Source organism: Alligator mississippiensis, chromosome 4 (assembly GCF_030867095.1).
Source record: "Alligator mississippiensis isolate rAllMis1 chromosome 4, rAllMis1, whole genome shotgun sequence".
Taxonomy (NCBI): Eukaryota; Metazoa; Chordata; order Crocodylia; family Alligatoridae; genus Alligator; species Alligator mississippiensis.
In genome coordinates, this window is record NC_081827.1 from 40,055,039 (window position 1) to 40,082,323 (window position 27,285).

General features: G+C 41.0%; 1 protein-coding gene across 2 annotated transcripts in view; it reads right to left on the reverse strand.

The window, feature by feature from the left end:
* Positions 1-1,161: 1,161 nt before the first annotated feature.
* The window catches only part of MAPK11 (mitogen-activated protein kinase 11), a 53,501-nt gene continuing 27,377 nt past the window's right edge, over positions 1,162-27,285 (reverse strand). For both annotated transcript variants that reach the window (XM_006266207.4, XM_059725912.1), the window contains exons 5-12: positions 25,655-25,684; positions 24,868-24,915; positions 22,369-22,483; positions 22,168-22,239; positions 19,648-19,727; positions 15,754-15,832; positions 14,054-14,227; positions 1,162-1,879 (exon numbers count right to left, since the gene is read on the reverse strand). In XM_006266207.4, the coding sequence (XP_006266269.1) occupies positions 1,806-1,879; positions 14,054-14,227; positions 15,754-15,832; positions 19,648-19,727; positions 22,168-22,239; positions 22,369-22,483; positions 24,868-24,915; positions 25,655-25,684 (672 nt within the window). In that variant the 3' untranslated portion in view covers positions 1,162-1,805. The remainder of the gene's footprint in view (positions 1,880-14,053; positions 14,228-15,753; positions 15,833-19,647; positions 19,728-22,167; positions 22,240-22,368; positions 22,484-24,867; positions 24,916-25,654; positions 25,685-27,285) is intronic.

Here is a 27,285-nt window from a genome sequence, read left to right on the forward strand (position 1 = left end):
TAACAGCCCAGGGCACAGCATCCCCCTATTGCCTCTGGTTCCCCTTCATAGCAACTTTGCAGCTCTCCAGTCAGGAAACTTGAAGGTTTGTATATATATATTTTTGTAGTACTTCGAAGTGTCTCAGTTACCTTAATACAATGCACTAAGCTTATCTAGAAAACAAGTTTTCATAAATAAGATGATACTGTCATGTAATAAATCTTTATTTACCTTCCTAGAAAAATTACCCCAAAGATATAGTTTTCATAGATTTTTACTTGGGTTATATCAGTGATAGATGATAGTACACTGTCATGAAGAAAGACATTGGCTTTTGTTTCTTGAGTAGTCAATTATTTAAAAAAAAAATCAACACAGCTAAAATACAGCGAAAATAAATAAATGTGTTAGAACTCATCTGTTCAAATATTAGTTGTGCGATGCAACCTAACAACAAAATATCAAGGCAAAAGGAAGTAAAAAATTAATATAAAATGACATCTCAAAATAAGAGACAGTGAAACAACAGACAAACCATATAAAAATGAATAGCATCCACTGATACAGTCAATTGTGAATTACACAGGAGTAAAAATGACACCGTTGTTGACCACAAGAAGCTGTATACCAAAGGTTGTTAATAATTTTTTTTTATTAGTATCATACTTCCAAGTGGGTAAATTAAATTATAATGTTAATTCTTTAAGCTATAGTAGCATCTGATATATCATACTATTTATTATCTTAAGTTTAAATTGTTCAGCTGTTCAGAGCTCTCAGTACTCTTAGAATACTGTTCAAAGTTGAGATTACAATATTTTGATTTTTACAAATGTCCAAACTATTTGTATATGTCCAATTTTAAACCTTATTATTGTTTTGTTTTGTTAATCTCAAATGCTATGTCAGTCTCTCAAGGCTAAGAGAAGGAAAAGAAAACAATAAGGGAATACTGAGTCCAAAGCTGTGACCTGAATACAGTATCTTTATAACAGCACGTGTGAGGTTTCTGGAAGACTGTAGGAGTTCCCTGCAGTGTGAATTCTTGTAATTTGTGCAAATTTACCAAGACACCTGTGATGGAATGACCTATAGTAGCACCACAAATTAAAAGTCTCACACACTTAGACTCAGCAGATTAAAAGACTATCGGAAAAATAATGAGAACAGATTCTTCAATGGCAACAAAAGACAGATTTATTCGTTGACTTCCAACTGGTGTTAGACCATTCAAGAGACATCCAATATGTTTGTAAGACCACCACAGATACGACTACAGTTGCATATTATGTCTATCTCTCTACTATGCCCTCTTTTCATAAAGGCACTAGCTATAAAGAAAACTAAGTAAAACAAAACAAGACAAACCAGATAAAATAAGGTTAATGCCAGGAAAAAATGGGTTGCTTGTATGGGATTCTACCTTGATGTTTGCATACATTCACGCTTTAACTGTACAATTTCAAATAATAAAGTTACCTTCATTTTTGGCATTACAACTGAAAAAGTAAAACATGCAGAAAACACAGTTAAACATAACTCAGTGCATCATTTTATCAGAATGAAGCATTTCTTTATCACCTTTTATGAGGGATTACATTCATAGTACAAGGCAAAAACACAAACCAAACCAAAAAAAACCAACAAAAAAACCCCAAGAAACAAAAGACCTCAAAACAGACATCTGGCTTCAGTTTCATTCACCTGCTTTTCCATATCTTCTCCAAAATCTTTGGATAGTAAAATCTACTCTTGTGAACATATGTTAAATTGTAGTATGTTTAACAGTCTTCAGAGTGCAGCAAGGCAAAACATAGCTGTATTTACTGTTCTATTTCCAGACTATCCATTTTTAAATCAGGTGGTTTAAAGCTAATCACTTCTTCATATGTAAGCTCTGAAAAATGAATGAAAAATAGTTGTGAGCTATTTGAATGTTAAATACAAACCTTTAAAAAGTGTTTGTCTGTGGAACTTTGACATAACAGCAGACAAGAATGATACAAAAGATTTCTGAAACAGCTGGCTAATATGAAATAGTAAATTTAGAAATAAAAGCTAAGTAGGACTTGATCCAAAACCCAGTTGATTCAGTGGGACTCTTTCCATGAACTTCAGTGGGCTATGGATTAGACTGTAAGAGTTCACCATTCTGAGGAGTGTCTGTCCAGCAACTGAGTCTGAAACAGTCTAATCCTGAAGTGGAAACAGAGTATGTTGTCACAGGCCTGCCAGGCTGACTTAGTGAGAGGTAAAACGAGTGTGAGGATGGGGAATGCCTTAACAAGTGCGCTGCAGAAAAAAAATTATTAATGTAAGCCTGCCTTGGGCTGGAAAAGGTTGGGAAAACACTGCACTATGCCTTACTTATGAGTCACTATTTTTACTCTCCATGACATCAATCTCTTTTCACCAAGGAGCAAGTTACGCCTTGACTGCATAACAGAGAATCATATCTATGGATTTTCCCCCCATTAAATGCCTTTTCTTCTCAGAGAACTAAATGGCAAATTTCACACCTATACAGGATCAGGCCTTTAGTAACTAGCTAGTGTTTAAAACAGATTACACCTGCTCATATGTACTGGTTTATTAAAATAATCCATATTCAGAGGGAGTAAATCAATGTCTATGTTTGGCATTTCTTTAGAGAAAGTCTTTAAAGACTAGATAAAATCACAGTGGCTTTGTACTGATCTGGTTATGCAAAGTAGCTGAATGCCACTTTAACTGAGCAGCAGAAGGTTTTGCCAGGTTAAGAAAGAGCTGGGTGGCATTTCTCCGCAGAACCCCAGGCGCCTGAAGAAGAGGAGATTCGCTGGGATGCGTTTATACCACAGCAATTGATCCTTCTGTAAGGAGTTCCTGTGACCAAGGCAGATGTTCATAGATAGCATTACAGGTGTTGCAGCACTTTTGAAGTGCTGCAAAAATGTAGCAGTACCAGGCAGGAACAGACATGCAAAGCCCCCTGGCTGGAGAATTATAAAGTTGCCTCAAAAGCATTCAGTGATGTGTACTCAGCCAGGGAGTGAAAAAGGGTTGCTCTCAGCTTTACCTTTACCCCCACAGCACAGCCCCATCCTGGGTGGGCTGCAGCTCTGCTCTGCCCTGGGGACTGGGATAGGAGCAGCAGCAGCTCTTCTCACTACCCTCCTGCGGCAGTGGTTTCCCTCAGCAGGCTCTCTGACACCATGTTGACCTCCCTGATCCTTGCTGCCCTCGCTATGGCATGAGCAGTGGTCTCTATCGCAGTAAGCGGAGCTGCAACCTCCAATCCTGGCTGGACTGCGGTTCTGCTCCTTGGTGGGCTCTCATTGATCCAGCTATTTTCTCTTCCTCCCTCAAGGAGTGGGGGGCATGAGCAGAGCATTGTGAGATGGTGGGGCAGCAAGAGACCTCCTTGTAGCACTACATATGAATATACAGACATTATGTATAGTTCTACAGAATATGGCACTACAGAGAAGGTCCTGTTTCAACCAGCACTTGTCCCATTTTTGTAGTGCTATACGTGGGATGCACACCTGTAAACCTTTTTATAGCACTACAAGGACCAATATTGTCCTACAAATATAACATCCATCCACACCCTGAAAGCCACTGGCAGCTAGGTGTAAGCTAGAATAGCCTGCGAGTCACTTAGTTCAGAACAGAACAGGGTTAGAACCTTAATTTTCTTCTCAAGTTTGGTTCCTCAAACTGTACTATAAGTGAATATTGTAGGTTGTATATTATAGATTTTCTTCAGTAATGAAGCTCCTTATTCTATTCTTGTTCCCTCTACTCTACTGAGAGCACAGATGCACTGAAATGTAGCTGCAGTAACTAAGGCAAGGTACTGCATAATGCATTCAGTATTCCAGATGACATGCTCTGGACTGCATGTAGTGGTATTTTCTACATGATTAAACTGCCAGCCAGGAAACTCCATGTGAGGGTTGGATTGCAAACCTCAGCAATGTGTATTAGAGAATAAGAAAGTTCATCAGTGTACAGCCTGAAAAAAGCCAAGCATCTATTATCCCTGTTAAATTTGGGTGCTCAGTCCCTTTCATGATCAAACAGTGATTTTTAAGCTTGAAGAACAGAAAAAAGGGAGAAACATACTGTTGATTTCTTCTGAAATTAGCCCAATATTCCATTACCCACTTGGACAAGATTCTTTATATAAATGGGTCTTTCAAGGTCCCCCTATTTCAACGTGGCACTTAACGTGCCTTAAAAGCCCTTATATATAGTGTTAATTGTTGTAATAAAACTGATAGAAAATTCTGCTCCCAAGAAATATGCAAGTTCATATTATTCTCAATAAGACCTAATATTTCCTTTGCCATGAAGTGCTTCCACACTGGAGATGTAAATGAGCCTGAAGTCTTTATGGATTAATGAGGGACCTTAGGGTGAGATTCACAATAGAATAATTGCTAATGCAATTTACATATTTTATTCAATAACTATTACATGCAAAATACATGGGCAGAGCCCATTGCTCCCTCCTTCTCAGGAGAGTTCTCTTCAAACTGAACTACAGGATCAAACTTCTGCTTGTTGAATGTTCCTCTTACTCCAAGACTCTTGCACTCTTGGCTTCCAATGAGCCAGCACCACCAGGAAGGGTTAAGAGTGCTTTTAGCCTAGCTCAGCCCACAGCCAGGTGGTTAGGATACTTTCCAGGAAGGTCAAAGCAGAGGGTCTAGGACCTCTGCTCCTAGAATTTAGAAACTCTGGCTGTGGAGGTTCTAGAAGTCAGGTCTCCCTGCAGTTCTTGGGCAAGTGATTTATCCATCAGACTCCTGTGCTAAGATAGGCAACCCTCCCTCCAGGTTTAAAAAGAAAAGAGGGAGACAACTGGTCACCTACATACAAAGGGATGTGATTAATGAATATGACAATCTGGGGGGAGTGGCCATTTAAGTTTGTGAAGGCCTAACTATACCATGATACCAGGAAATCTCAACACAAGCATCCCCTTCCTACTGGGCCTGACAGGATGCTCCAAAACCCAGAAGAATATCAATTAACCTGCTCGAGGTTCATCCCCAGCTGTTAGTCTTTGACATGCTGGAGGCTGAGGGTAAAGAGAAGCCGCAAAGGCATGACCTCAAGCATCCTTACCAGCAAACTTCTGGGTTTGGATCATACGTGGGGTGCAGATTGGTGGGGTATATTCAGGCCCTTTTGCATCAGGATTCACTGGCTCCACAGTACAGCAAAGTCTGAATGAGGCAGGACCCCCTTCTCTTTCTTTTTCTTCTTTGGCCACATCAGCTCTCTGAAACAATCTGACCTAAAATCCAGATTGGATTTATTCCTTCCCATATGCTTTAACAATTTAGTCCAGCAGTTGGCAACTTTTATAGGCTGCAGGCCAGAATGACCCAGCTCAGGTCAAAGGCAGGCAGTTGGGCAGATGCTATGAGCCAGCTGCTGCCACTACTGTGACTACTTCTCCCTGCAGCAGGATAGGGAAGGGGGAGCTCCTGAGGCTGTCACTTCTCTCTGTGGCAGCATGGGGGAAAGCAATCACAGCCGAGGCCCCCCCTCCACCAAATGCCACTGAAGCTCCACAACTGTAGGTCGGTCAAACAGCTCCACAGGCAGGAACTGGTCTGTGGGCTGTGGTTGTTGACCTCTGACTTAATCTGCCTTTATACAGACGATAGGGTTAACATTGGAATTAATGCAATAGATTCCAGCAGGGGTGGGTCCAAGTAAGAATGTGGTGGTGCCATCACCCTTCTTCATTGCCAGTTCACTGCCAAGAGTTCCAGTCTCAGCTGCCAGGTGCAGGTGCAGTGAGCTCACTGCATGTGCACAGACATCTGTTACTGCACCCCCTGTTCTTGCCATAATGGATCTGCTACTTGATTCCAGCAAACTTAAGTTTACTTGGATCCAAATTGCTTGTTGCAATCTGAGTACTATAAACATGAAAGCTGAGTTCTTAAAGTTAGTCACTAGATCCATTTTCAGAGACCCAAACAGAATGACACGATTTTCAGGCTTGCTAAGCTGACTAGAGGATCAATGGAAGCCACAGGTGGTCAACACTCCTGATACTCAGGCCACTTATGTCATTGCCTACACGTAGATTTAGTTTAAAACATTCGGCTTGCGAAATTTTGACTGAAATAGTCTTAGAATTGGGGTTATCCTCTTAGGACTCTTTTATTGTCACCTGTTTTACATATCCTCTTCTATTAACTACATGGATATATTAAGACTCTTCTACTGTAAGATGGCTTTCAATGTAAAAAGAAAATTATGCACCTTCCATGAATTATCTTTAAGTTTCCTACTGAGAAGTGACTATTTTGCTTCCTTTTATTCTCTGTACATGGTGGTTTCCTTTCTTCTTTGCTGACTGTGTATCTTTCTGTTGCTTTCCCTGACAAATATTCCTCAGACATTGTTATACTATGTAACAATGGAGGAAAATCATTTTCTTTTCCATCAACTAGATAACAGACTTTGCAGATACTGTATGAAGTAGTGAGTTATTAAGAAGGATGCATGTTTTAAGAATGGAAACTCCTAAAAAAAAAGTTATTACAGCCTCCTCAGAAGAATTAGAATTTTTTTTCCTTCCAGTTTGACTTGGAAATTTTGGCAAAGCTTTGGCATCTTGGGAAAAAGTAGACTGAATTGGGCTGAAAAGTGGCATTTGGTGAGCAGTGTTTGGAGGGATCAGAGAGGAGTGTGTGCTCTTTGGGAATCTGACTCTTCCCAGGGTATTTTTCTGTATATCCTGTTAAAATTCAGATGCTGAAAATATTGATTAGGAAACCTCAATACCTTCCACATGTATCCAAGCAGGTTTGAGATACCCTGTCCCTGCTATAGTCTAGTGGGGAAGTTAAGCATTGTATCACCCAGAAACAAAATATCATACTAGAATAAGCAGTGTTATTTTGAAAAAGACTTATTTCATAAGTAAAATGTTCTCTTAGAAACTGACTTTCTTCTACCAACTTTAACAATACTTCATACACAACTTTTGATTCTAAATACATATATGCGATACAACATATTCAAAATACAGTAATCTGCTCAGTCTGATGGTGACTCTTCCTTAGTTTTACAGAACAATGTCAAAATGACAAGCAGCTTTTCACATGGTGCAGGTCTCATGCCTCAAAAGTCATGATGAATATTTTTTTAAACAGCATGTGTATGGTGATGTTGCTATTGAACCATCATTTAGTCCTTCCTTTAGGAAGTACGAAAGGGAACGTAGCTGTGGCATCACGTTTTTTGCCTGCCAATGATATGTCATTGTAGTACGTTGCTACAGTGATGTAGTCTCTTGTGTAGATGCACCCACAGAGAAGTGTAAGCATCAGGCAATACAAGTTTTACCTTCTAGTATTTTTTCCTTTACCATGTGGGTAGAGATAATATGGTTGCCATCTGTGCAAGCAACATCCCACGCTTTTTTGTCAATATGATGCAGTTTGTACATACACTTCACCAGTTCTGCTGGCAAGTAACTTTCACTTCTTAGCCAAGATTTTACTACTAATGCTTGGGATTTGGCCCAAACTGACGCCCACTCAGAAGTTATTACATTCACAAAATGTCTGTGGACCAAATATTTTTGGTATAAATGCATGGAATATATTCCATAGCTAAAAAGTTATATTTGAACATCACAATCATCAGCAGAGCAGTCCAAAAGGACTTAGTTCTTCTAGTCAGGAAACCAAGTTAACTGTTTTAATAGTACACATCAAACACTTCTGTGCATAAGGAAAAGTGTTAAGAAATCAGACTAACTCCTCTTTTAATACAGCAGTAATACTTGTGTGAATGTCTTGAACCTTGAGAAGAAACAGGAAATCTACAGGACATTTATATTTTACCCAGGAAAGCCAGTGACCACAGATAAAAAAGCTATGCAAAAGCTTCACAGTAAGCCAGCATCTGGTGACAGACAACACTGAACTGTGAGAAAACTTGAGGACCTGTACGTTCCGTAGTTTGTGAGGGAGTCTCAAGCAAATGTCTGCAAGTAATCAGGCAAAAATGGCTCCGTTCCTTCTTTTGGGATACTTTGTTCCATAAATGGAACAAAGGATATTTGTCAGAATTTTTTGTCAGATGTTGACACTCTTCTAGCTAAGCTGGGGACAGGGGGGAGAAGAGTACTTCAAATGAGTCATTCTCTAGTCATAAAAAGGAAGTAAGGACTTCTCTCGCGAAACAATACCAAAACCTTGATTTTCCCCTTCAAAGATTTCAATTAGGTCCACCTCCATAAATAAAGCTTTCCCCAGAACTTGTTAAAGAATTGCTACCCATATAAACCTTTAAAAGAAATCTTATATAAGACTGCCTGTGCACTTAATTATTCAGTACATGGAATGGGAACACACGCTTGCTTGAATGCAGCATCTAAAATATTAATTGTGATTTTCCTCTGAGAAACGGTTTGAGCATCAAGAAATTCCTGCTTCTATTCACACTATTAAAAATCAAATAACTGAAGTCAACAGACCCTACCATCAGACTCAACGTTTCTTCTATTTTCAGAGAATGAGATATTTCTTGAAGGGCAGAGAAGAGAATGAGGAAGCTTTGTGCTTATACAGACAAAAATTATTCCAGTGCAGAGGGCTGGCAGAGAGACATACATACTATATAAATCCTGTTCAAGTCTTATTTTGAAGATCTTAAATGGTCCACAGGCCTTGTACTGGCCCTTTGCACACAGGGGAGCCTCCTAAGAAATGTTCTGATGTAACAGAATCTGAAGCTGCTGCAATAAACGTTCTTGGGTTTTTTTTAAAGAGAAGTCATCCCACTTCCCAGTTTTAGTTCAGAAAGAGTTAAACCAAGACCGTCTCTATAATAATCCAAAGGAGGCTTGCATCATAAAGAGGAATTAACTTTCCGAAAGGGAAATTGTTTAATCTTCCTGTCAAAGGCTCAGCCAACTGAAGAAGCAGCAAATAGACAACTTACATTCTTGTAGGTACAATGCCAAATGCAGCACAGACTCATAGCATACAAGATACATACATGGTAGCCAGGGCCGGATTAACCCTTTAGTGGGCCATAGGCAAACAAACTTGTGGGCCCCTACTTAATAGTACATACTGATATTACTTTTTTCACTCAATAATTATAATATCTAAAATGAGCACAACTGGGCCCCTTCTTCACTTAGGGCCTTAGGCACGTGTCTAGTTTGCCTATGCCTTAATCTGGCCCTGAAGGTAGCATGTGCTGCCAGATTCTGCTGCAGAGAAATGTTATGGATGTGGCTGACTATAATCAGTTCTCCTCATCTGTCCAAAGACAGATTGTAGAAGACCCTTCCCAGGCCACTTCACTTGGGCTGCTTCTCTTCAACTAGACACTTTGGCCCACTTCCTGCACTGCTTTCAGATTAATTTGCACTACTGTACTGGATTTACTCAGTTTAGAGGGATCCTTGCATGCTAGGGGTGTAGTGGGAAGGAAAAAAAAGGCATGAGAGGGGCTCACTTACATTCCAGTGATCTCCAGGGGTTAGAACAAACTGTGGCAATGAGGGGTATCAGCATAATTTGGAATAGCTCCAACCTATTCTTCTGTAGCCCAGGAACCAATTCAGCCTCAGAACTCAGTGGTGAAGGGCAAACATAGTTTATTGGTGTATTCACACCAACTCCTGCCTGAAACACACTGAACACTCCCTAGCTGCTACTCAGGGTCAGGCCTGATATTCCTCCCAATGAGCAGTTCCCTCATTGTCAGATACAAAGGCCCCTTTTCAGAAGAGCTTTCATTACATAGAATAGTAAGCCAGAATTTAGGAACCCAAGCTGGAAGTAGACAGATTGGCTGCAGGCAAAAATATATCGTCAACTAGTTTTGCTGTATTCAGATTATATGTCATGTGGGAACTCTCATCTGGTTAGAGATGGAGCCTCTGCTTTTTTAAGAGCATTTTGATCATGGAAACAATACAAAATTAACTGGAGTTGGACAAATAATTCTCCCTGAAAAAGAGAATTATTCACTGATTGCAATTTGGCAGAATATCTCTCGTACTAGCCTCTCTGACTCCTCAACAAAGAGAAAAAGGTTGGAGATGTGTCAGGGAAAGAGCAGGGGCAGAATAGCATGCTGGAATGGGACTTCATTACAGAGATTCTCCCATTGATGTAAGGTTCTTTATCCTAGTGGTGGAGGTTAGTACTGTTACTTTTGCTCCTGGGCTGGTAAGTACTGAATCAAAGAGCTTCCTTCCACTTCCCAGAACTCCTCATTTAACATGGAGTGGGGAACAGAGTCCTCAGAGCCTGGATACCCATAAAAACCCCCCAAACCTCTGTCCACAGACTTCCCCTGTCTCCCCACACCCTCCTCAAATACCACACAACCTTTTTAAAAGCATTGAAGTTTTTACTTTTTTCCAAGTCGTGCAGATCTATAGCTGTGCTTATGAACCACATAGCAGAATATATCTAAGTATTTTACAAGCCTTGTGATTATTCCTGAATTCTCCCATATGTATTGGGCACACATAAGGAAAGTTTAAGAAGAATTCAAGGATCTGGAGTTTACACCAACTGAAGTTATGACCTCAGTCTCTCTTCTGTAGTAACAGCAAATGTATCCCCATGTGACTGTTAGCTGTCTCCTGTATGAACACTCACAATAAATCATACCTATAAAGTAAATAATAAAAATAAATTATGCCTGTAAAATGTGCACCTAGGATAAAATTGACGCCTCTGTAAAGGGAACCAACTTGTGGTTTAGGCATTACTTAACATCAGTTGGTGTAAAATTGTGAATTCAAGTGCTTCTGGAGGGGCTGGACGTGTTCAGATCAGCAGGTCCAGATGCTCTCCGCCCCAGGGTGTTGAGGGAGCTAGCAGGGGTTATTGCAGGGCCCTTGGCACAGATTTACGAGCGCTTGTGGTCCAATCATCCAAGTGCCAGATGATTGGAAGATAGCCAGTGTGGTCCCCATCTTTAAAAAAAAGGGAGGAGGGAGGACCTGGGCAACTATAGGCCCGTCAGTCTTACCTCAATCCTGGGGAAACTCTTTGAGAAGATCATCAAGGAGCACATCTGTGATGGGCCGGCATCGGGGATGATGCTCAAGGGCAACCAGCACCGTTTCATTAGGGGCAGGTCATGTCAGACCAACCTGATTGCCTTTTACGATCAGGTCACAAAAGCACTGGATGCAGGTGTCGCTGTGGATGTAGTCTTTCTGGACTTCAGCAAGGCCTTTGACACTGTCGACCGCCCCATCCTCATTAAAAAACTAGGTGACTGTGGCATTGATGCCTACATGGTCAGATGGATTGCGAATTGGCTGAAGGGTCGTACTCAGAGGGTGGTGGTGGACGGGTCATATTCGACCTGGGGGGATGTGGGCAGCGGAGTCCCGCAGGGCTGAGTCCTTGGGTCCGCACTGTTCAATTTCTTTATCAGCGATTTGGACAACGGGGTGAAAAGCAACCTGTTCAAATTTGCTGATGATACCAAAATTTGGGGTGAGGTGGGCACATTAGCATGGAGGGAAAGACTGCAGCAAGACCTGGATAGGTTGTAGAGGTGGGCTAACAAAAACAGGATGCACTTCAATACTGACAAGTGCAGGGTGCTGCACTTGGGCAGTAGTAACCGGCAGCACACTTACAAGATGGGAAACTCCCTTCTTGAGAGCATGGAGGCTGAAAGGGATCTTGGAGTCAACATTGATTCCAAGATGAACATGGGCTGACAATGCGAGGTCACAGTCGGCATGGCTAACCAGATCTTATCGTGTATCCACAGGTGCATCTCAAGTAGGTCCAAGGAGGTGAACCTCCCCCTCTATGCGACACTGGTCAGGCCGCAGCTGGAGTACTGTGTCCAGCTCTGGGCACCCCATTTCAAGAGGGATGTGGACAACATTGAGAGTGTCCAGAGGAGGGCCACCTGCATGATCTGGGATCAGCAGGGCAGACCCTACAATGAGAGGCTACGGGACTTGAACCTGTTCAGCCTTCACAAGAGAAGGCTGAGGGGGGACCTGGTGACCGTCTATAAACTCACTAGGGGGGACCAGAAGGGTTTGGGGGAGACCTTGTTTCCCCTAGCGCCCCCTGGGATAACAAGGAATAACGGCCACAAGTTGTTGGAGAGTAGGTTTAGATTAGACATCCGTAGGAACTACTTCACAGTTAGGGCGGCTAGGATCTGGAACCGACTTCCAAGGGAAGTGGTGCTGGCTCCTACCCTGGGGGTCTTTAGGAAACGGCTTGATGCCTACCTGGCTGGGGTCACTTGAGCCCAGTTTTCTTCCTGCCCAGGCAGGGGGTCGGACCTGAAGATCTACAAGGTCCCTTCTGACCCTACTTCTATGATTCTATGATCTTCTTGTGCACTGCTCTGTCTCCCCTTCCCCACATGTGTGTATGTGGCAAATGGGAACCACCACAGGCCTTTTAGTAGTCATAGTAGTCAGCCATGCACAATTTGGGTCAGATGTCTACAAGCTATCTAATTGTCGCACACAATTTGGAAAAGCACTGGGCTTGAGAGAGACACTAATGCACAATATGTAATGCCTTTAAGTAATGCCTAAACCACAAGTTGGTTCCCTTTACAGAAGTGTCAATTTTATCCTAGGTGCATATTTTACAGGCATAATTTATTTTTATTATTTACTTTATAGGTATGATTTATTGTGAGTGTTCATACAGGAGACAGCTAACAGTCACATGGGGAAACATTTGCTGCTACTGCAGAAGAGAGACTGAGGTCATAATTTCAGTTGGTGTAAAGTGGCATAGATCCATTACTCCAGCAGAGGATCTGCCCCACTGAGGTTGAAAATGTAAGCGTGTACCTGACCTTTATAGAATTACTTGCCCCCGTGCCCTTCAGCTGGAGCTGTCTGTGTGTGCACGTTGTGAAAAATCCACTGATATGATGATAGAGGGGCTAGAATCACAGGGAAAAAAGTCCACAATAAAACACACACAGAAATTTGGCTTATTATGGCACTCTGTGACTAGTGGCATCCCCCAAGGCTCCGTTCTCAGACTTGTACTCTTTAATGTCTTCATAAACGATCTGGACACTGGTGTTGGAAGTGGACTGGCTAAGTTTGCTCATGACACCAAACTTTGGGGAAGTGTCTATACCTGAGGATAGGCTGTGATCCAGGCTGACCTTGACAGGCTAGCAAGGTGGGCGGATGAAAACCTGATGGCATTCAACACAGAGAAATGCAAGGTGCTCCACCTCGGGGAAGAAAACCCCGCATCACACTTATAGGCTCGGCAATTTTATGCTCGCTAGCACCATGACCGAAAGAGACTTGGGGGTCATGAATGTGAGCCACCAATGTCATACTACAGCTGGCAAAGAGAACACAACTCTGACTTGCATCTACTGATGCATCTCGAGCAAGACCCAGGATGTCATCCTTCCGGTGTACTTGGCCTTGGTTAGGCTGCAGCTGGAGTACTGCATCCAATTCTGGGCTTAGGAAGGACATGGAGAAGCTTGAAAGAGTCCGGAGGAGAGCCATGTGAATGATCAGAGGGCAAGAGAGCAGGCATCATGAAGACAGGCTGCGAGCTATGGGACTCTTCAGCCTGGAGAAACACAGGCTCAGGGGTGACTTGGTGGCAGCCTATAATTCACCCCTGTCAACAGGGGGAACACCTGTTCACCAGAGCACCCCAAGGGATGACAAGGTCCAACAGTCACAAACTCCTGCAAGACCGTTTTAGCCTGGACATGAGGAAAAACTTCTTTACTGTCTGAGCCCCCAAGGCCTAAAACAGACTACCCCCAGAGGTGGTGCAAGCACCTACTCTGGACACTTTTAAGAAACACTTTGATGCTTATCTTGCTGGGATCCTTTGACCCTAGCTGACTTCCTGCCCCTTGGGCAGGGGCTGGACCTTATGATCTTATGAGGTCCCTTCCAGGCCTAATGTCTATGAAATTACCCTGAAGTTTCAGCCTGGCTTGACATTCTTTCAGTGAGAACAAGCAAAAAAAGTTCTCTTTAAGCAAAGTCATTTTTTTCCATGCACATGAACTGCCACGCACAATTCCACCTTACCTTTCCACTCTTCTATGGTTCGTTCTTTATTCTCTATTGACTCGTCATATAGCTCAGCCTCAGGCTCGTCATCAGGATCATGATACTGTACAAAGTAGGCATGTGCAAGAGCTTCTGAGGCAGTTATCCTTTTATCACTGTCTAATATAAGCATCTTCTCAAGAAGATCTACAGCTAGGGCAAAACAGAAACTCAAGTTAAATTTAGAACCCTTTAACTAGCAGAAGAAAATGTCAAGCAGTAAGAGATCTGGCAGAGTGATAGATACATATGTCCCCTGAGAATCATCTTTTACATTGTTATCAATAATTAGTACAAGATATAGGAAAATGATTTTAGAGGAAAGCAGATTATAAGATATCCCACACATACTGTGTCAGTTCATATATGCAGTATTATTCCTCATTATTCTTTCCAAGATCATTCAACATTACTGGCAGAACCCCAGAGTATTGCAAAACCATGAGACAGCACATGGCCTGTGAAGATGTACATTCTAAATAGAGTTTTGAGTCCTCTTTTAGTGCAAGACACAAATTATAATGGGTCTTTTAAGGTCACTATTCACCCAACTGATTTAGAAGTATCTAGTCACTGATCTGGGCTTCTAAAGGCCTTATCCTGTGAACACTTACGCATGCGCTTAGAATTAAAGTATATGAACAGTCCTATGCTTTATGTAAAGCATGTGAATGAATATGTTCACTTTAAATTTATACTAAACTGTACAATATTATATATGAAGGAGATCTGGAGGACTGCAAGTAGTATAATATCTATTACAGTATATAAAGCTTTATCATTGTTAATTTGTTAGATTGTTCCTCTTTCATGTATTGATTAGAATTCTTGCAAGCATCTCTCTCAAATCACACTATCTGTTGCTTAAATGTACTTCTTGGCCCCCAAGTAGTACAATATTGATTCATATGCTACACATTAATTAGAAGATAAATTATATCAGAGAATGGCAATTAGTTTTTAAATACAAAATTATGAGATCTCAATAGACATCACACCAATAATAATCTACTGGACTGTAGTATATCTTCACATTTAGATGAAAATACTAATGCTCAAAAGCTTTTCTATATAGGAGTGGACAAACTGCCACTTTGGCTTTTATTCCTTCTGAGAGTCAACCCACTGTAAAAATAAAGAAATAAAATAAAATAAGATTAAAAAAAATAATTCTGTTAATCTCAATAGTTGTACAACTTGTTTCAAAGAATGGATCATATTTAAAAGGGAGCCTCAATTAAATAAGAGGTGATGGGTGCTGTCCATAGGATTGATTTTAAACTAAGATTTTTACTATTAATCACATTGACCTAAAAATAGTATGACACTTTAAATAAATGAAATATGATTTCCATAATACTTCTGTTAGGTTGATCTACTTTTTTCTGCACTAAAATCAGTTTAATTTCTATCTATGTATTCATGCAACATTTAACTGGCCTTCAGTTTCTGAAAACATCCATTTGCCCTCTCAGTACAGACTGCAATCCACTTGGCACTATCTTCCTACCAGAAAAAAGCTTGGAATAAGCTTCATGAAGGGAAGTTAGTGGTCTGATATTGAAAAGGTTAGGCCAGCATTCCTTGTTATTCTCCAACACGGCCTAGTATATAGAACAGTAAAACCTGAATTGAAATGCTACTGATGGAACTAAAATGGATCAGTCTGAGATTCTTACCTAATGGGTTGGCACCACGAAATACTGCTTTCAAATCCTGCTGAGGCATATATGGTAGAGATTCAATGTACTTTCTAGCCTGGGAACAAATTAAAGCATATAAACATATTATGTTTTTGCCCAATAGAAAGTAGGGCAACTCTGGAAAACAAAAATCTCTATCTGTTAAATTTCTCTCTCATGGAAGCCCCTGTACATATGAATTCATTCTGTGCACGGGTCTAGATGAAGCCAATCATCTTTAAAAGTTTAGAGGTTCTTAAACCAGGCCTATAAACAAGAGGGTTTAAAGTGATTTTCTTCTAAAATGAGAGCTGTTTCACTTACCTCTGTCAAATAGTAGACAAACCAGGATAAAATCCTGAATCAAGAGGTCTCGAGGAGGCAGAGCCTCAATCCTGTGTAGCCTCCATGGGCCCCCATTCTTAGGCAGGTAAAGAACATCTGCCCAACTCACAGCAATCAAGGTGCTGGGACTTGCAATCCTTCTACTAATGAAAATAGCTTCTTTAAAGGATTAGGGTCTGCTCAGAGGACCACTCTTTGTCTTGCACATAAGGCATCTACAGGAGACAGGCATTTGTCCCTTCTTATTATACATGATGAACAGAACCAAGGAGGCGACACTTCTCCTCTATCTGGCGCTGGTCAGACCGCAGTTGGAATACTGCGTACAATTTTGGGTGCCACACTTCAAGAGGGATGTGGATAACCTGGAGAGGGTCCAGAGAAGGGCCACTCGTATGGTTAAGGGCTTGCAGGCCAAGCCCTATGAGGAGAGACTAGGGCACCTGGACCTCTTCAGCCTCCGCAAGAGAAGGTTGAGAGGCGACCTTGTGGCTGCCTATAAGTTCATCACAGGGGCACAGAAGGGAATTGGTGAGGCTTTACTCACCAAGGCGCCCCTGGGGGTTACAAGAAATAATGGCCACAAGCTAGCAGAGAGCATATTTAGACTGGACATTAGGAAGAACTTCTTCACAGTTAGAGTGGCCAAAGTCTGGAATGGGCTCCCAAGGGAGGTGGTGCTCTCCCCTACCCTGGGGGTCTTCAAGAGGAGGTTAGATAGGCATCTAGCTGGGGTCATCTAGACCCAGCACTCTTTTCTGCCTATGCAGGGGGTCGGACTCGACGATCTATTGAGGTCCCTTCCGACCCTAACATCTATGAAACTATGAATCTACTCTCTGTAGTCATCAGGATCATCGTTCAGTCTCCTCAGTTGTTCCATAACCAACAGGTCCCTACTGCATCAGTACAAACTCTCAGCCTTTAGAGAAGCCTACTGCTGTTTCTTTGGCCAAGCTGCTGTAGGTCACTTGCAGCCTATAGGTCCCTGGCTGCCTACTCCCCTGCAGTTAGTCCAGAATCAGCCGTCTTCCCCTGCCTGGGGACATACCTGCTGTGGTTTCTCCCTTAAAGTAACAGGAGCCCTTGGTTCCCTGTTATAGCCTGCTCTTAGCTTTAATCCCTCTTGACTACAGAAAAATAACAGAGCAATTCTTCTGCTGCAGAAAACTCAGAAAGACCACAACAAGCCAGAAATGTTCATGATACGACGGATTCTTATTTGAAACCTGTAGGCTTATCTTGAGAATCATGTGTACGAGTTTTCACACCTAACAGTGCTAATACTATGTGGCACCTTAATAGGATCTAATGGTACCCCAGGATGCTGAGAATCATTGCTTTACATTATCAGACCTTGCGGGCTTACAAACTGCATAGCAAGACATGTCTGTCACACATTTCTGCATGCAAACTATGGGCAATTGCTTTTTCTTAGGACAAATAGATAGCATATGTTTGATAATCCAGGTCTTTGCTGACTTATTCACATTTTGATTCTGCACTTGAGTCTATCTACAATTGGGCATCAGCTCTGCTTTATTTTCAGGAGACCTCTAGCGAACATTCGATACCATGTTGACTAAATCTTGTTTATTCACTAACCTTTTTTCTCTGCCCTTGTAATCTCCACAGAGAATTTATAAGTGTGAATCTGGAAATGCTCAAAGTGAAATCATGCCTATATTGAGACATCATATCTGCAAGCTAACTCAGAAATCTGTTCTGAAACATCTGGCTTATACAAAAGGCCCTCTGAATTTCCTGTTCTTTAATCCACTGCTTATCAATGATAGTAAGGTTGGATTCTTCATTAAACCTTTAACCATGTGTTGAAAAGAGTGTAGCAGGGAATGCAAAATTATTCTTCTTCAAGACAAGGATACAAGTAACATTTAGAACAAGCAGAAGTTACAAGACAGAAGGGAAAAGAATGTGGGCAGAGAATGGGTACTTCCAAGAGAGAGATAAGTGATATCTTCTACTTCCAATGAGGGTACATAGATACTCATCAACTTTTACGGTATAACTGCTGCTTCTAGATGGAATTACAGATTTTAGAAAGATAGGTTATTGGATAAGAAACATCTGTTTTAATAGGTTGCCCCAGTCATTCAACTTATACATAATTATATTATAAAATTATTTCTTTAGTCACGTGCTTCTTAAGGTGAAAATAGATTTCATTAAAGTATTTAGCAAAAGGTAGAGTAGGTATGACCCTCAAAACTGAGATCCAGATGGTAAGCTCCAATGAAGAACATGGTGGTTCTGGGATTCAGTATTTTCTTTAGATTTATCACAAATATTTATGATGCAAGAATGTAACAAAAACCACTCTGGCTGCTTGCAGACATTAAAACAAAAGTGCCACTTTAAGCTCGGTGCACTCCTGCACCAAGCCCAGTGCATGCCTGGAAGAGGCAGTGTATTAGTTGGACCTGGCTTGCCCAACGTCAGTATAGATCAGGTGCTTTAGTGGAGCTTTTTGGTGCTTTATCTAATAGCTGATTAAATCAGCTTTAGATAACAGTGCCAAAAAGCCCCGCTGAAGCTCCCAATCTATACAGATGCTATGGAGCCTGGTAGAAGCAACATGCAGCTTCCTCCAGTAAAGCGCTTTTTTTTTTTAAATATCTGCAAGCAGCCTCTAATGATAATATAATTCTCTTGGCCAAACATTAACTTTAAAGCACAGCAGAAAAATCAAGGATTACCAGAACTGTGTGCAAAACTTTGAGTTACATTCTTACATATTCAGTTTCCAAATTCCAAAGTGAAAAATTGAAATCAACATTGTCAAAAACGTCTACATGAGTAAGAGGCTTAGTTTCATTGGAAACTGAAGCTTCTTAAATCTTGCAGGCAATTTTAAAGATTTCACTCTATTGTACTTGCTGAATGGTGCTACTACAGCACAACCAGCCAAGACTTCAAAAAGACAACATATTGCTCACTATGGCTAGGGAGAACAATTACACATAAACCACTATAAGAGATCAGAAATTGGTTCAAATCTGTAACACAACAGAACTTCAGTGCACATGAACCACTTTCAGAATGGCTGAAACTGGATTAAGATAAACCTGGATGGATGTAGTATCAGACTTAACTGATTTAGGTTAAATCAGTTTATTGAATTTCTCTCCTAAATTCCCTCCAGATTCAAGTTAACTCACAGTTCCCCAGCATCCCAGGATGCTTTGCACCTCCCCTGTTAACCTCCCTCTTGGCCCAAGCTGTCTGCTTCAGTGGTGCAGGGAGGCATGCTGTAGTGCCACGCCCCCCTCCTGGCCTCAGCCACTGCAGGCACGTGGCTGCATTTCTGGAATCAAAAGTAAATGTCTTCACTTGCTTATCAGTTCAATCTATGCAGCTTAGACTAACCTGTGAAGAATAAATCAATTCAGTCTCAGGCTTTTTGACTGTTTGTACTTAGCCTATCAATTCAGAAAAATCAGTGAAATAATACCAATGTCCTACTACACCAGTTACTACTGACCAGTAAATTATTAAATCAGTTTATATACACAACTGTCAACTTACATGTTCTGATGATATTTTCTTGAGAAGTTCAGAACTGGGTGTGCCCACAACTTCCATTATTCTCTTTAGTTGATCAATATCTATATGTGTTCAAGAAAACTCCCCGAAAGATAATAAAAGTAAGCATTAACCAAACCTTTAGTGTGTAAATGAACCATAAAGTCCTATGCAGATAGTCTAAAATGAACACTATATCTCCAATTCAATCAGTGGAACTGTACCAGTTCACATCAGCTGAATAATAAGTAAATAACAATTAAAAAATAATACACAAACTAATCAACTAATCTGAAACAAGGAATGTGAAGGAACTTGAGGGTTGCCATGATGTCCTTTGTAACAATAGAGCCTACCTGGTTTAAAATCTATTGCAAGGTCAAAGGCAAGATATGATCTGTTAAATGCCAGCTGTCTGGCATCTGTTTTTCTGATATGCCATGTCCTTATTGCACCTGGTAATGTCAACTTCAGCAGCAGCGTTGTCAACATGAAATACAACAAAATAAGATGTATACCATGCTCCTGTTTTTCATATAAAAAGTTTTTCTGATCTCTTGCAGTAATTATTTCCTCATCTTTCATTCTCTTGTGTCTCCATTTCTACTTCCTTTGCATTTCCTATTATTATTCTATTTTACACAACAACTGTCTTTTTTGCATTAGGAAACTATAGGCGAGTCAGTCTTACCTTGATCCTGGGTAAGCTTTTTGAGAGAATTATCCTGGTGCATGTCCGCGAGGGGCCAGCAGGGGAGATTATGCTTAGGGGCAACCAACATGGGTTCATTAGAGGCAGGTCCTGTCAGACCAACCTGGTGGCCTTCTATGACCAGGTCACAAAATCCTTAGACGCAGATGTAGCAGTGGACGTAGTCTTTCTGGACTTTAGGAAGGCCTTGGACACTGTCTCTCACCCCACTCTCATTAAGAAATTAGGTGACTGTGGTGTTGATGGCTACACAATCAGATGGGTCGCAAATTGGCTGGAGGGCCGCACCCAGAGAGCGGTGGTGGACGGGTCTTATTCGACCTGGAGGGATGTGGGCAGTGGGGTTCCCCAGGGCTCAGTCCTCAGCCTGCACTGTTCAACATCTTCATCAGCAACTTGGAAGGGGGAGTAAAAAGCACTCTGTTCAAATTTGTGGATGACACTACGATGTGGGGAGAAGTGTGCACACTAGAAGGGAGGAATAGGCTGCAATCGGACCTAGACAGGTTACAGGGGTGGGTGGAAGAGAACAGGATGGGTTTCAACACTGACAAGTGCAAGGTGCTGCACCTGAGGAGGAAGAACCAGTAGCATACCGACAGGCTGGGGAACTCCCTTCTCATCAGTGCAGAGGCAGAAAAGGATCTTGGAGTCATTATTGATGCCAAAATGAACATAGGCCGACAGTGTGGGGATGCAGTCAGGAAGGCCAACCGTACCTTGTCATGCATCCACTGATGCATCTCAAGCAGGTCCAAGGTGATTCTCCCCCTCTATGCGACACTGGTTGGTCAGGCCGCAGTTGGAGTACTGCGTCCAGTTCTGGGCGTCGCACTTCAGGAGGGATGTGGACAACAACAAGAGGGTCCAGAGGAAGGCCACCCATATGATCAGGAGTCAGCAGGGCAGGCCCTATGAGGAGAGGCTACGGGACCTGAACCTGTTCAGCCTCCACAAGAGAAGGCTGAGGGGGGATCTAGTGGCCGTTTACAAACTACTCAGGGGGAACCAGCAGGCATTGGGGGAGTCCCTGTTCCCCCAAATGCTACCAGGAATGACAAGAAACAACAGTCACAAGCTGGCAGAGGGTAGATTCAGGCTAGATATCAGGAGGCGCTACTTCACTGTCAGGGTGGCTAAGATCTGGAACCAACTTCCAAGAGAAGTGGTGCTGGCTCCTACCCTGGGGGTCTTTAAGAGGAGGCTGGATGAACATCTTGCCGGGGTCATTTGACCCCAGCATACTTTCCTGCCATGGCAGGGGGTCAGACTTGATGATCTGCTTAGGTCCCTTCCGACCCTATTAACTATGAAACTATGAAACTATTCCAGTCACTCAAGAAACAGGCTTGAGTAGAGCCCATCAATGCTACAGCATAGACTGTAATAGTCTCACTACTTTCTGTTGTATGCAGAAAATGTACAAAAGCCACCAGTTTCACAACAGTAAATGATATACATACTAATTTAATTTAAATAAATGCACATTGTTTTTGAGAAGCTGCACTAATGGAAGAAATCAGAATTTTTTTTTTTTTTTACCTGGGTCACTAGTTAAATACCAGACAGAGAAAAAAGATTGCATATAGCTTATCTAGATCTAGGAAAAGCTGTTCCCCTTCTTTTTCTTTTGATGGTTCTTATGTTTAGGTATCATCTGCAGTAAACTTAATAATTAGAAAAACATTGTTTGCTGTATTGGAAGTTTGCTACCTGGTAAATGTTGCTATGATAACATTTCTGTAATAAGAAAAAGAAAAAGAACTGAGTGCATTTGCATTTCATGTAATTGCATTTTATATTAAGGATACAGTCATTTCCTGGAAAAAGGGCTTTTCCTTTCAATAGCTCTGCCATGATGCATCCAACTGACCAAATGTCAACTGTCAAAAATAAGGAGAACAATTTGCATGATAAACAACACCCAGACTGTCAAAGACAGTAGTTGCTTTTCCCTTTCTAAATATATCTGTAGGTAAAAAAACCCCCTGCAAAATCTACTTTTACTTTACCTGTTTGATTATAGTGCATCCAGTTTAACATAATTTCTGGAGCTCTGTACCATCTTGTTGCTACATATCCAGTCATTTCATCATCGGTTTGTCGGGCTAAACCAAAGTCTAAAATCTACAGAATAAACACATAATTTCTCATTAATTTTAATACTGTAGTTGGTTTGTGCCATTTTTTATTTCTGGCATTCTCCAGCAGTCTAAGAACCTCAGTTTGCCAGGAATTCAACCCAGAACAGTCCATGGCCAGCCTGGCTTTTCTCTGAACCTCACACATTTAACAAGAAAAACTAAGGACCAATTTTCAAAGTCACTAACTTGCTTAATCCTTTAAGTGTGACTTTGATGTCTTAAACCTTAAAAATCTGGGCCTTAAGGATAGACTTATACAGAGCCCATTAAGCTCAGTGGAACTCAGTCCAAGAATCAAGGTTTGTCTGTGATTGAGGAACTACAGTATCTTCTACCAACTCTGATTGTTGTCTGTAGTTCCGTTTCCTTCAAATATTAGAGAACAATAATCTAACTACTATTAGACCTAAAAAAGTCTGCTGTGTGTGGCATAGTTCCTATATTCCATCATTTACCACCCTGATACTACTGAGAAGCGCATATATACTGCATAACAAAAAAGTTTAAATTACTGGCTCACTATATGCCATTTGCTTTTCAGTACAACTTCCCCCATTGAAATGAAAAGAGGAGTCGTCTTAAATTACATCACACATATGCTGGCTGGCAAAATATTTCCCAGTGAATGTCCTTTGTTTTGGTAGGTTTATGTCCGATAAAAAATAATTGCAAGTTTTTTTTAAATGCATTTCTTAGCCTTCTGGTATTTATTTCTCTATTTGGGTTAATCAGCAGCTTAAAATACATAAAAGCCATTTCTGCAAAACTGTACCATTCTAGTGGAAATACTATCCAGTGCCAAAAGTGTCTTTGGTACCCAGCATCTCTTCATGAAAGATGGAAACTAAGACTCAGTCAAGCCACTCTTAACATGGAAATTTAATCCTGTTCTTATTGAGCCGATGGCAAGTCTTCTCTGTGCCAATGGGAGCATGAAGAATTCCTGAGATACTCCTCAAATATCCCTAATTATAACCCAGTTTGAATGTTATGTTAGGTCTTAACATTTTAACAGATTTTATTACACATGATTAATAATTACTAGATGTTAATATTTACATCTATTCTTTCAAAATAACCTTTTTATATTTTTTCTAGATAGATATAAAATAATGAAAATACAGCATTTGAAGCAAAGATCATCAGATTAAGAGCTTGGAATTTCAATACGAGTACAAGAAAAGGAATTACAGCAGGCTGCATTTTCCTTTTTAAGTGAACACTTCCTTCTCAGTTATGTAGTATACATTTTATTTTCCCTGTTTTGTCTACATTTAATTTCTAGTTTTTCCCTGAAGAACTACCTCAATCTGCTTTTTGTCAGAACATTTTGACACCTAATAAAAAAATGGAGCATACCCTAATGTAAGATGGGAGGGAGGATATAGACTCCAGAAAATAAGATTTAGAATCTTCATTAACACCTTATAGTATGAAAGCATATACTATACTTTTAATAAATAAATGACCATGACAAGCTGTCCCATAATTCCTGCAAAATGAGTGTCAAAATCTAGGCATGAAAATGTAAATAGGCTGATTATGAAATTTAGTTCAGCATCCACAGGAACTAGCTGCAGGACTTCATCTTATGTTAGAATTGGCCCTGAAGGTTAACTGTACAGTACTGATAATTCAATTTTGCCATGCATTATGATTTTATTGCTAGTCTCATGATACTTGATATTTTTCTTAAGTCCCCACAGTGATAGAATAAAGTGATTACATTATAATCTTATTGCCAATTAAAAATAACATGTTCTGTCCCTCATGATTATGGAGAACAACTTAAAAATGCCAAGCAAATACCCAGAAACCAGAAGGCAAATGGCCCTGCTCAGAATTTATTTAAAAAAAAAAATCTCATGGTTTTTGAACATCTTGGGCAGGAGTCCAGATTATCAAAACAGTCATTTATATACTAGTTCAATTTAATCATTATGAAACAACTTTTAAAAGCTAATGTCCTGTAGATGTACACAAGCTGTCATATATGCTGGTCTGATGCTTCATTTAGGCATCTTGAGCTAAATCCTGGAGCCTTGGCACCACCCCTTGAGCAAAGGTTGACATTTGGAAGCATCTATCAGATAAACTATTAATCTAAATGCCTTCTATGGCCTGCTTTTAAGTGTTAGCATGATTTATACAGAGTAAGCATTTGCAGACCTTCTATAAATGAAACGGTAATTTATAACATTGGTTAAGTAACAGTATTAATGTGATTTATTTTTCTATGCCAGCAGAGCAACAGTAATAAGTAGATTAAATAAATGTGAGAGTAAGAATGGCGACTAATGCCTGCTCAGAGAAGTGCTAGCTTCAGGATTATTACAAGAATCTTAATCATAATAGCATGAATCCTACCCTTAATTCACAGTCTTCATTTACAGCTAGGTTACTGGGTTTCAAGTCCTACATCAGAACAAACACAGAGATAGGTCAGGCACACTTCATAAAGTTAAAACAGAATTGTAACAAGGTTGCCACAGCAACCCTGATACTGAAAAGTGCATGCTGCAATGTTTTGCAGTACTGTATTTATTTGATTCCAAGACAAGGCTTTGCCCATTCAAAACGGGGAGAACAAAGCCTCATATTAGAATAGAGTATCAAATAAAAATGCAGTACTTGACATAAAGACATGGCAGGAATCCACTCAGCAAGGCACAGAGCAGTGAAGGACCCAGTACAGAGTGGCATGGGACTCGGTGCAGAGGCATGGGGTGGTGTGGGACCCAATATGGAGGCATGGGACCCAATGCAGAGGCACAGGGTGGCATTGGTCCAGTGCTGAGGCACATGGTGGTGCAAACTGGACACAGAGGCATGGGGTGATGCAGACCTAGTGGGGGGGCATGGGGGCAAGTGACTAGGGCACAGGCCCTGGGCAGGGGCGGGGGTTAAGTGGTTGGGGGGGGGGGGGGCAGTCACCAGGGGTGAACAAAGGACCAGAATCAGGCTGCCCGTCTGTCCCCGCTCTTTTCTACTTATGCCACTGATTTCCCTGCTGTTTCAGTGGGGAGGGAGACATTTAAGACATCCCTCCAAAATCTATAATTTTCCATGTATAGAATTTAATTTGAGGTGGAGGGGGTGGGATCTTAAATTTGAAGTCATGCTAGATTCAGGTAAATACAGTTAGTGAACTTACCCTGTGAATGATTCCAGCTGAATGAATATACTGTGGAACAAAGTAAAAAGGAGATGGTAAGAATTTGAGGGTAGAGGCAAGTGGAAAGAGGTAGAAGTTCTTTATTTACTCTTTTTTCCTCACTATTTGATGTTTTTATAAAGTTTTAGTAGGTGAATGGACAGAAATGCTGCCTGACCTAGTACAAACATAACATAGGTAGCACAAACGAGTGACTCATTTGTACTATAACTGCTTTCCATCTGTCAAATGTAAACACTTCAGGAAAGGTATCCATGAAAACTAAAATTATATAATCAAAAGCAGTGCTTACAGCCTGAGAGTTGTAATGCTAACTCTCATATCAAAAGAAGTCATTCTGACTATTATATGGTATTGGATAAAAAGGCATTCATTCCCTACTAATTTGGCCCTCTATTTTGATCTCATAGACTTACAAAAATCAGTGGCTTCATACCAGCCCAAGGCAAATCAGTTACCTCAAACAGTCCTTTTGCAGAAAACATGTGGTTATATTGGGAAGGATGGACTGGTTCACTACAAGCAGGAATTCATATGCACATTTTAACACTATGACTGGACGTGTTCACTATGACTGGACAGGAAATTGTTTTCCCATCCTGTGAGGTTTTGAGATTTTAGAAATTTTCACTTTTTCAATCAAGACAATAAAGAAACTCCCATCCCCGAACAGCCCACAGCTTTGTGGCAAGCCCACTCATCTGGGATGTAGAAGACTAAGGGTGCTCATAGATATGAAAAAACAAAACCAAAGGAGTGCATTACCAGAAAAGGCAGTGTGTTAGTTCAACCTGTCTCTGTACCATCTGTATAGATCAGGCACTTCAGTGGGGCTTTTTGGTGTTTTTATCTAATAGCTGATTCAAGCTATTAGATAAAAGCACCAAAAAGCCCAGCTGAAGCATCTGATCTATACAGAGGTTCAGTGAACTGGGTCCAACTAATGTGATGCCTCTTCTGGGCATGTGCTGCGCTTGGTGCAGCGACATGCCAAGCTTAAAGTAAAGCATCTTTGTTTGTTTTCTTTCCCCACATCTGTAAGTAGCCTAAGAATCAAGACCCTACTTCTTCTGGGTCAGATCAGAAACTTGAACCTGCGTTTTTAAAAACTCAGGTGAACTTCCTAACCAGGGTGCTATACGGTGCTTTTTTTCTTCTGATCAAATGCCTATTCAATTAGTGATACAAAGCAGGACGTCTTCAATGGAAGACATTGAGAGAGCCCTAACTCAGAGTAACTAATACCCAGAGGGGGAGGAGGGGGGAGCGGGGGATTGGGTACTCTCTTGAGATGCGGGAGACTGAAGTTAAGTCCTCATTCTTCCTGGGTTTGACTAGAAACAGTGCCCTAATCACTAGGCCATTTGCTATCCTAAGTTGGGGAACATCTGTCCTTTTCTGGTTTTGGCAAGTCGTTCCTCTTGAAAGTTTTGTTCAAATGAGTATGCTTCTGTGCAAAGTGTAAGTTTCAGCACACTGACATTCTCCAATGAAAGCCATTTTACTAGAATATCCCTGGTCATTCTTAAGTGCTCCTGGACTTAGTCCAGAAGTCTCTCCAGGAAGCCTCAGTCTCTCATCTTCTAAAGGTCTTATGTTTTTCCCAAAAG